Raw genomic sequence first — 11652 nt, 5'->3', positions numbered from 1 at the left:
AATTTGGCCTGCTGTGTGGGAATCCAGTTGCGCGCTTCCTTTTGCAAAATCTGGCAACACTAACACGGCGTTAAAACGTCTGTTTGTCAGCACGAGATTTCTGTCGTACATGAATAAATTAATAGCCTCAATAATTAGAGTAAAGCGACACCCCTACCACACATGCTTCACTTTTGACTTGACTCTTGACTTGAGCTTACAGATAATGGAATCCACTACTGAAAACAAAAATATGTCAAGTGCATTATACGAAAATAAATCTCTTTTTTTAATGACATTTATAATGTATTTTTTACATGAACAAAACTGAAATATATCTTATGAAATAACAGAAATAATATGCTATACAGTATATAAACTGTAGAACTTGTCAGTAAGCGCAACCTACTGACCTTGCAAACTAGTTAGTTATGACACTTTCTTTTCATCTCATATATAATTAAAATGTTTTTTGTTTTTTTTTTTTGCCAAAGGATGGTTCCCCAATGTTCCTCACACACAACATGACTACTTAAATCTATTAAGGGTCATGGCTGCAGGACTCCAGCCCACTGTAGGGTACACAGACAAACGTGGCCTCCTCAAAACTAGGGAAAACATTTACATGAATTACAACTTTACACAAAACATAAGTCAGAAAAAAATACAAATTGTAATCCCACCCGCTCTCATGCACAGGAGCCAAAGTCTGTGGTAAGCAGGAGGCGGGGCCCAGGGTGGCAAATTTGGATCATAGAAGGTAGCAGTAGTGAGAGCTGTGATGGTTCTCTGGTCAGTCAGATGCCAATTTAGAGGCCCATTGACCTACCACCACTGAATTCTCAGACCACTGAATCCTCAGAGTGCAGGTCTCAGCAATGGCAAGCCAAAAACATACACCACTTATACAGGTAGCATGTCCAACATATAATTTATAGTGATAATTTAGGGTCAAACCAGGAAGAAAATGTCTCCAATTGGCTTATTTTAAGTCAAGTGAAGTCAAGTTTATTTTTTAAAGTACATTCACGGCACCAAAGTGCAGTACAAAAAACATGAAATGAAGATTCAAACGTATACACCAAATACAATACATACAAAAGACAACAACTTTAATAGTCAGGGAAGGTTATAGATTTAAGCAGAGATCATGAATTTCAGGTGGTAACTGATTCCATAGGAATATTCTGCTTCATATGGCGATCAGTATTGTATGGTTAAAATTTTAAACTGCACTCTAAAATGTACTGGCAACCAGTGTAGTGAAGCCAAAGCTGGTGTAATGTGTTTACTTTTTTTTACTGTCTTCAGGATCTCACCTCATTACGTTGTAATTGAATATCGGAGAATATCTCATAATATCCAATTCTGCCCTTTCGATATTTATAAAAAAAAACCAGTATTACTGAGACAATTAAACTAACAAACACTACACAAAGTGCAAGAACAATCCAATTCATTTGGGGATCTGCAAAGAGAAAGAAAAGGGAGTCAGCGATTAAATTTGATATATAAGTACAGCACAAATATAAGACAAAATTGGGCCAATGGTCATCCTGGAATAAGGCTCCCCAAATTCCCCTCATCAACATGTAGTTCCAATCAGTGAGTTTTGTTGTGAACCTCTCTGGGGCAAAATCTTTTCTCAACATCTGCACCCCAGGGAGATCAGCAAATACCTGATATCAGCAGTGTGTATGTCCTGCGAGCTCGGCCATAGGTGTTTGTGGCGACACAGGTATATTCCCCAGCCTTGTCCTGGCTCAAAGCTTCGATTGATAGATTGCTGTGTCGCCCCCTTGTGGCGTTTCCTATCTGGTTCCCTTTGAATTGCCACTGCAGTTGTAGAGGAGTGCTCCCATTGACCCTACATTCCAGAGTTATGGTTTTTCCCCTGTCTGCATGCAACGTGACATTCTGCTCAAGGAACACTGGGGCAGCTGAAGAGCAAGAGGCACATCAAGAGCATATTCACTCATAAATCAATAAATATTGCCAGGATAATGACACTAAATGACACAAAAGCAGTGTTACTTGCTCCATTGCTGAACACTGAACATCTCAGTTTAGTCGAGAACAAGGAGAAACTCACTGAGCAAAGTGATGATGAAATCTGAAACCACTTTAGGAGCAGGACGAGGTCCCTGTAGTCCCAGGTTGAGCTCTGCTTCACAGCGGTACTTGGCCATGTCGTCAGCCCTTGTTGGGGAGATGGTGACTGTGGAGGAGGTGTTCACGGGTGTCCTGCTGCTGTCATTGAATGTGTCGTTCTTCAAAGAAGTCTCTCCTTTGTACCACCTCACAGTGACATTCTGAACCGGAGCAATGCCTGTAATGTCACACTGGAGATGGTACTCTCTACCCTCAACCATTCCTCCAGTATGGTTAACAGGTGTGATGGAAACGTTGTCAGGGATCTCTGTAGATTGGGATTTCAGAATTGTTTTTGTCATTGTGAAACACTGCAGCACAGCACACGGTGACACAGTGGGTGAGCAGTGGGCAGCCATGAAAGGCGCCCGGGGAGCAGTGTGTGGCACCTCAGGCTGTCAGTCAGCCTGACAACAGGGCCCTGATGGCGTTTAGACGCTGATCAGGCAACCCGTAATTTGGGCCCTGTGAAAGGAAAGAGATGGCAGCAGGACAGGGCTGCTGCATTAACGCGGACATAGCCGTACCTTGTGTTTGTGTGTATGGTTTCTCTCCTACGGGTCAGCTGTCGCTCTCCCCTTTTCTGTTCTTTTTTAGCCCTCATGCCATGTTTGTGTTCTTAACAAATCCATTTTTGTCCCCCTGATGTCCCACCTCTGCACTTCCTTCTCTCACCGACCCAGACACGTGACAGACACCGTGGCGGTTCAGGATTTGGTTTGCCGCTAGGCCACTACTGCCCCCTCTAGGTAATTTTCAGTGGATGTAGTAAAACAAGGAAAAGAACTTACTGTACACAACAACATTTAGCAGCTTTGAACACTGTTCCAGGGCATTGATGAAGCACATGGGCTGAAGATCCCACAGTCGCATCTCCGTCACATTCCAGAGAAGATTCGGAACACGCTCCTTAAGACCCACAGATCCGTGAGATGATTCCCAGCCAATCCCGTAAATAGGAACCAACGCCGTGCAGTTCGCCGCAGCAGGTTTTCCAAATTCTACTACCACAGTGGGAGGTTGGATCTCCACTGGGCAGCCACCTATGGTACAGCAAGACCGAAACTGAATGTTCAGCTCGTTTCAGCATGATTTCGAATAGCTGAACTCAAATGGTGTCACATGATTTGGTCTCTGAGTACAAATATTGTTACAAACAATGTCCTCTGGTCAGTTTTATCCTATGGTTTTAGGATGAGAGTCATGAAGATCTCTTTCAGCATTTTGGTAACTAGTGCATCTCAAAACCTTCAGATAATATAGTCATTGCGTTAAAAAGCAGAGAGATGTCTTTGGACAGCATGAGGACGCCAGAGAACCCGTAGGAAGAGCACGCAAATCCTGTACACACAAGCCAGGATGTGTGAGGCCACGTCGCCAACCACCACACAGCCCCAAATTCAGTATAGTAGAGTATAATGGGACACTCACAGATCACAGTGAAGTTGTCTGATGACACCTTAGGAGGAGGATGTGGTCCCAGCCGGCCCAGGTTGAGCTCTGCTTCACACCGGTACTGGATTCCATAATCAGCCTCTTTCGGGGAGATGACGAGTGTCGAGGACAAATTCACCGGCCTGATTTCAGTCTCGTTAAACGTGTATGTCTTCAAAAGGGCATCTTTTTCATACCATCTCACAGTGACATATTGAGCAGGAGCAATGTCCCTAATGTCACACTGGAGTCGGTACTCTTTACCCTCAAACATTACTCCAGTATGGTTAACAGGTGTGATGGAAACACTGTCAGGGATCTCTGTGGAAAAAAAAGGTTGTGAGATTACATAGCATGAAGGGTCACTTTCTCATTAAGTCTAGTTCCAGATTAAATGCACTTTTGAATGGAGAAGTTAATTCACTTAATCAATGAACAGAAAAGTGACCCTAAACGTTTTTGAGTGAATGTTTTAGTTTTAGATTTATATGTTACTATCACAATATATTATCAATATTATTACAATCAATAGATTATAATTATATTTTTTCTCAAATGTTGGAAATAATATAATTATCATTAATGTAGGTATTACGACTCATCCTGATTTGTTGAACGAGGGGGCAGGTTGGGGACAGATTTTATAAATGTGGTGGTGGATGGGGATAAAAACCTCCTTGTGCATCTCTCTACACTGTTCATACCATAGACTGTTTAAAAAAAAAAACAAATGCCATGGTTTCATTGAAATCAACATTCCTCTGGCATGCTGTCCATTTTTAAATCAGAGCCTGTGCAGTAGAGACATGTGATAGACTCGCCACACAAGATTGTCAATCTTGTTGTTTAAAAAAAAAAAAGGGAAATTAAACACGTGTGATGACTAGTGATGAACCACTCTGACATTCGTGTCTATGTCTTCAAAAGAACATCTTTTTCATACCATCTCAACAGCGACATACTGAGCAGCAACAATTACAATAAACGTTTTAGTAGAAAGCTAACGTTCTGTTGCACGGTTGTAGACAGACATTTGGGGCTTTCAGTTTATTCCTTGAACTGTACTTGTGGATTGATTGTACAAACATCTTTTAAGTGAATTAGTGCACACTTTTGCCTTTTTTTAATTCAAGCTTTCTAACCAGATTGGTCTCAATGAGATAACCCAGCCACTGAGAAGACACATGAAGGTGGAATATCATTTTGCTTTTTTATACAGCATAAAACTTTTGTCAAACTACTTAGACAATCAGAATGGCTGATCTGCAGTGGCGACCCATAACGAGAGAAGGCAAAGGAAGACATTGCATTCATATATAAAGACTCTTTCTAGAGAGATCAGGAATCACAATACAAATAACAAAAGAAATTACCATTAATTGAAATATTTCTATCAATCAAAACATTTTCAATATTATACCTATACTTCTGGCTGAGACCTTCGAGCTTGATGAAAAATTCATAGCTGTCCAAATGGACAGGCCAATAACCTTCACTTGAACGTTTTATGTTCATATGGCACGGCCACTGACCCACGGGGAGAAACATCCAGTGGCTCCGTTACCAAGTCGTGGGCCCAAGGCTGCAAGCATTTTCAGATTGACCAAGCTTCCCATCGACCCCCACGACCTTGACTTCTCTTTTGGATTATCCCAGCCTGCTCTTGTTTGCCCTCAACATTGCCAATTAACCGCCTGTCACTGGATTTCCCGCCAGCACTCTCCTTCGTGTCATCCGCCGTTGGAGAGCTGCCCATCTATGTGGCCCACACGGTCTCGCGAAAGCACTGTTCCATGCTGTGACAGGTACACTTGGGGGAGTGAATTCAAACCAATGATTAATTAAAAAAAATGCTGTACAATAATTCCACCACAGAAAAGAACAGGTCAAAGAAAACTCTGAAAGCCCTAAATTACCATGACATTCATGTTCAGGATGAGTGTATGTACACTTCTTTCTGTAGGCTGAATACAATATTTCAAACTGTTACAAACTTACTGTACACGACGAGTGAGAGGGTTACTGTGTGCTCCTCATAGCGACCTGATCCTAGATATATCTCTGCCTTACACTGGTAGTGTTCACCACTGTCAGCTGTCCTGGGAGTGATCACAAGGTCCAAGGATACATTCAGCGAAGGCCTGTCGAAGGTTTCGTTCTTCAACTCCGTTACTCCTCTGTACCACTTTAATGTGAGGGATTTGGCCGGAGACGGGTTCTGAACGTAACAGCGTAAGGTGTGGTCTTTGCCTTCAGCCACTGCTTCCATTGGAGCGATAATGATGGAGACATTGTCCGTAATCGCTGTTGAAAGAACATACACTGTCATATAACCTTTTTCTGAGGTGTGAAAGTGGCTCGAACTGTTGAGTGTGATGCCATGTCTCAAATGTGGGTGGGGATTTTTTGGCAACAGTTAAATATGGAGAGCAATTGCACAGCTGGATGGAAAAAAGGCATATTCTGCAATAAAGAAAACAATTTTACTTTAATGCGACTGGTGCAGATTTGTTCCCAATACACTTCACCTTTTTGTGTTTACAGAGGAGTGGACCTCCTAATATTATCTTAATATAATGCAGATATATTTCCAGATTAGGGAGCCCTGATCCATTGCACCTGGCACCAGTTGGGTTTAATGGATTGGGACACCCATAAAACCGGAATGAGGCCTCCAGATCGGGGCTGCGACATTCCAGTGGACGCTGTTATTTACTTTATGTATGATTTCAGTTCCCGGCAAACGCCACACGACTGCGGGATTGTTTTTATTTTGGCCCTTTGTTGTTATTTAACCCCTTTTGCGCGATGTCCCATCTCTGCGCTTCATTCCCCTGTCACCCCGCAGACGTGACACAAAGTCATTGTTACAAAAGTGTTTTGAAGGGTTCAGTAAATTGAGTCTGGTACTTGGCTCGCTACTGTTAACACCCACAACGTCTGCAAAAAGCCTTGGAGTTTGTATTGATGACAAACCAAAGTCAAAAGACAAAGACAAACCAGATCCTGCAGGTTCACTCTCTACAACATTCGCAGGATTCGGCCTTTTCTTTCACAACAGGCTACGCAGCTCCTCGTCCAGGCAATGGTCATCTCCAAACTCGACTATTGTAACTCTCTCCTGGCTGGAGCCTCTGCAGTCACCATAAAACCACTCCAGATGGTCCAAAATATGGCAGCCCGTCTCATCTTCAATCAGCCATGAATTGCAATGAGTTCAGAGTGATAAACTGCAATTTCTTCTTGATGCTAATGCATATGTAAAAAGACAAGTGTGGTGAAAGTGAAGTGATTGTCACTGCACTTGAAACATTGATTGAAACACAGATTGAAACACTGCAGCACAGCAAATGGGGACACAACAAAATGTGTCCTCTGCTTTTAACCATCACCATTGGTGAGCAATGGGCAGCCATGACAGGCGCCCGGGGAGCAGTGTGTCGGGTCGGTGCCTTGCTCAGTGGGACGTTTGCAGATCGGGATTCAGCAACCTTCTGATTTACGGGGCCGCTTCCTTAACCGCTAGGCCACCACTGCCCCCATGGTGAAGATCAGATGGGGAATAGATCTGGCCTGTCTTTTATAAAGCACCTTGCAGATCTTAAAATAAACGAAAAAGGAAAGATTTTTTGGATTCCTTAATACCTCAGCCAGCTTTTTAGTTTAACAGGAGGATCACATGTAGGGCCATGAAACACAGATGAGCGACAAGGAAAGAGTGTAACAGGCTTATATATGCAGGTCATTTGGAAATGGTAACACATGGGGAAGCCTGTTACGGCTGACAAAACACGACACCGCGGCACCTGTTGGGCCACAGGGACCAGAACAATACTCCCAACAGAAAGTTGTGACGTCCACTTTATTATATTTCTTCTTGGCCACCAGAAGTGTAAAATATTAAAATATAGGCCTTAACCTTTAATCATATAGATACCATACATACCGTAATTATAGTTCTCAAATGGTGGATTAGATTCCCCAGCGATTGTTGTGTCAGCCACATTGTGGTTTGTCGTTGTCTCTGCCATATCTGTCTCTGCCCTACTGCACCCTATGAGTGAATGTAGGAAAAAAATGTAATATATGTACCGTAGTCTGTTTCTATCAACCAGAATGTGCGACAGAGAAAATGGTTTAGCAATATCCAGTATCAGATATAGTTTTCCGAAAATTTCCTGGTAATCATTATGAATATACAAAATGTAAAAAATCTGAATTAGGCTGTAATTCCTACACATTGTAAAGGTTGAATTTGCACAATGAGAAATTCATGTTTTCCTTTATTACAGGGAAATTGACTCTTTCAAAAAGATTTCTGAACAAATCTAAAGTGATTCTATCTTAATAGTGGCATTTCATGGAAGCACACAGATAGCTCAAATACAAAAATGTCCACAGGAGACACTTTTGACACCCCACCTTTAACATCCTGTGTACCTACATAGATTTTTTTTTTGTCTCTCATGCTGCAGTCAGAGGTTTCACCATCATGGATGTGTACTTATTGGCACACTTGCGGATTGTTCATGAAAGAATCATATCTTTAAAGAAAGATGTCTTTACTTAAAATGTAAAATATGCCTTAGATAATGTGCATCATGTACACATGTACATGTAAATTCTTACATTTCAGTAAAATTTAAAGTTCATTTAAAATTTTAAGGTTTAAATTTAGGCTCATCCATCCTTGTGGCGTATCAAATCTCCTATCAGTGTATCAGATCTAGTTGTAAAACCTTTCATCACCTTTGTAAATGGCACATGGAACAAAATGAAAGTAAAAAAGCGATAAAGAAAAACTCACAGCTATGCAAGAGTAAAAACAGGCCGGATGCCCACAGAGGAATCTTCATGATGATGAGGCCACTCCAGATGGTAGAAATGTGTGCTTTAGCTTCATATAGTCCTCATCAGGGCTCAGAGAAGTTTTGAAGTTTGCTGGTGGTTGAGAGATCTGCGCATGCACCTTTGTGGAAAAAGAGGAAGTAACAGTTTAACAGGAAACCACACTAAAGCATCTACAACAAATGCTGAACACGTCACTGTTTTTCGAAGAAAATGTAATTTTAACCATGCTACAAACCAAAGTTTCTCACCAGAAGTCGGAACAACCAATGCAGTCCACACATGCAAGGATATCAAACAATAGATGTCAAAATTAAGTTGTATGTAATAAAATGGAATGACACAAGGAAAAAGTATTGAACATGCTACCTGAAATGTACTGAAATCTCTGTACAAAAACCTTTGTTGGTGATGACAGTTTGAAGATGCCTCCTGAGCAAGCATTGCTCAGGTGTGATTTAGGCCCATTTCTTCCACACAAACAGTCTTCAGATCTTAAATGTTCCATAGGTCGATTCTATAATCTATGAGCTTTAGTTCTATAGTTCTGTCCATAGATTTTCTGTAGGATTCAGGTCATGTGATTCAGGTCATGTGATAAACTGGGCTGTTCTCTCTCTCTGAAAGCTATTGAGAGTTTCCTCTGTGTCTTTGTCATTTCATGTTCATCACCCTTATAGATGGCAGACCATTTTTTCAAGAACGTCTCTTATTGTATATTGTTGCATTCGTACCTCCTTCAATAGTTTGAAGCATGACATTGCTGTATGCTGGGAAAAATGCCCAATAACATGATGTTATAACCTCCAAACTTCACTATTGCAATGTTTTTTGGGGGGTGACATGCAGATCCATTTTTCATCCAATCGGGTTGTGTATTATGGCATCGAAAGAGTTCAAATTTGGTCTCATCTGACCCGACTACATTCTCCCACTATTTCGCAGGCTTGTCTAAACTTTGTTCAGCAAACTTTAAACACTCTTCAGCATGCTTCTTCTTCAGCACTCTTGCCTGGTGATTGAGTGTACAGATAGGTCCGGGTGGTTGAGTGAATTACTTATTGTTTCCTTTGAAACACTGAAGATCTCCACAAGTGGTCCTTGGTGCTTGGACAACACTTCTGATAATTCTTCTCACTACTCTCTCCTTTCACTACTAATCTCACTCTTCTCACTACTATGAAATCTTGGAAGGAGCACTTGGTTGTGGCTGGTTTATGGTGAAACAATGTCTTTTCCACTTCCGGATTGTACACCCAGTATTGCCCAATGGAACCTTCGGTTGTTTAGAACTTCTTCTGTAACCAGTGCCATCAGAATGTGTGGAAGCAATAAATTTGCGAGAGCTCTCTGGTGTAGAAGAGCTCTGGTGTATGAGACTTCCCATGTCTGTGTCATTCCATTTTATTGCGTGTAATGCATGGACATTTTCTCTGCATGTGTGGATTGGATGGGTTGTTACAGACATCTGAGGAATAGGAGAATTGGGAGAATTTCATATCAGTAGCACCTTTAGAAATATTTAGAAATTTGGTAATGTGTTATTGTGCCTGCTAAGGCAGCTAGAAAGTCACTGGCAGTTGCGATCAGGCAACACAATGCAGCAAGATACAATAAAGATAACACTTTATTACTGTCAGGATTGCCTGCAGCTGGCCTCCACACCTGACTTTAATCCTGACGCCCCATAAATGCCGGAAGTTTCCGCCCGTTCGGGGTCGCTGGCATTTTCGTGAACTCTATGCACGAACTTGACCTTGTTTAGTGTTATGTGTTTTGAGTTCTGGCAATCGCCACACGCCTACGGGTTTGTTTATGTTCTTTATTTAAGTTTAAATCGTTTTCGGCCACCGCGCCAGTCTTTATTTGTATTTCTTTGTTTGTTAATAAAACCCCCTTCCCAGTATGTCAGACCTCTGCGCTTCCTTCCCCCGTAAGTCCGTAGTCGTGACAGAATGCCAGCGACCCACCCAAAAGCGCAGAGGTGGAAAGCAGAGGAGAAGAAACGCCGCGAAGGACGCAGCCCGGCGCGGCGAACGCGGACGGCAGGGGAGAGACGCGCCGCCCGTTCTGGTGGAGCGTTTTCTCCCCGAGAAGCCGTGGTACGCGGCGCCGCGTGATGACGTCACCCCCGGGAAACTCCGCGAAACCCGGAAGCGACAACGTCGGCGGGTGAGTGGGCGGAGCGAGGACGTTGGCGTCGGCAGCAGCGAGGAAGTGACGTGGGCAGCGAGCGCAGAAGATGCGACCCCCACGATCTTCGCCATGTCGAGCCAAGAACTCTGCGCTCTGCTGGCAAGGCTCCCCGTGGACGACACGGACGACGACGAGAGCACGGGAGACGAGAGTTGGGCTCCGCCCATCGCGCCAGTCTGCGATCGTCGCAAGGTCCGTGGGGACCCACGTCACTTCCAGGGGGGTGAGAAGCGGCAACAACAACGGCGGCGTTCCTCCAGCGAGGAGGTGGGCAGCCTCCAGCCCGAATGGCCAGAGTACTGCCCATGGGAGCTTATCGCGCCATGGGTCCAGGATGTCCGCAGGGTGGACGACCCTTGGAGTCACCGGTGGGAGGACACGGATGACGAAAGCGATGATGACGTGGATTTTCGGTGGGCGGTCTGTGCCGGGATGGCTCCGCCCAGCGTGCGCGTCCGAGATCATCGCGGCGTCCGTGATGACCCATGTGACTTCCGGGGGTACGAGGTTGACACGGACGACGACCAGGATGACGCCATTTGGGCAGTCGGTGCCGGGATGGCTCCGCCCATCGCGCCCATCCAGGAGCGTCACGAGGTCCGTGGAGACCCACGTCCCTCCCAGCAGTGTGAGGAAAGCTGGTGGAAGAGGGCGACGGGAGGTCGCCAGCCAGCAACTGCGCTGCCGGGACTGCCTCGCAGGGAATCCTCCATTCCTGCTCCAGTCGCCGACCCGCCTTCCCTCTGCCCGGACGTTCCCCAGCAAAATGGCAGCGCAGCACCAGCGTCCACACCTGCTGGAGAAGACGTCCACCCCCCTCCACACCACACACCTACCACCATATCCAGCGACGTGCCCAGCCCCGTGTGGGACCGCCCAATTGTCCCGGGACCCTTCAGTGGGGCAGCAGACACAGACGAGATCACTACCATCCTCACGTGTCTGACTGGATCAGCATGGGGCTGGAGCACAACCCTCTGGCAGCAGGGAGAGACAGACAGGAGTTTTCGGGACTTCCAACAGAGACTGAGGGCGGAGTTTGAT

The 11652-nt window shown here is 44.4% G+C and overlaps 1 protein-coding gene across 1 annotated transcript; it reads right to left on the bottom strand.

The window, feature by feature from the left end:
- Positions 1 to 1103: 1103 nt before the first annotated feature.
- Positions 1104 to 8531, bottom strand: LOC114794450 (titin-like). Its single transcript, XM_028987004.1, has 8 exons — positions 8372 to 8531; positions 7511 to 7618; positions 5563 to 5868; positions 3562 to 3885; positions 2922 to 3173; positions 2072 to 2398; positions 1659 to 1919; positions 1104 to 1447 (listed from the first exon to the last, which is right to left on the bottom strand). The coding sequence occupies exons 1-8, from the start codon at positions 8418 to 8420 to the stop codon at positions 1287 to 1289; spliced, it is 1788 nt and encodes a 595-aa protein (XP_028842837.1). The 5' UTR covers positions 8421 to 8531; the 3' UTR covers positions 1104 to 1286.
- Between the last annotated feature and the right edge of the window lie 3121 nt (positions 8532 to 11652).

This window comes from Denticeps clupeoides, chromosome 7 (assembly GCF_900700375.1).
Source record: "Denticeps clupeoides chromosome 7, fDenClu1.1, whole genome shotgun sequence".
Classification (NCBI taxonomy): Eukaryota; Metazoa; Chordata; class Actinopteri; order Clupeiformes; family Denticipitidae; genus Denticeps; species Denticeps clupeoides.
This window is presented reverse-complemented; position numbering and strand designations above follow the sequence as displayed.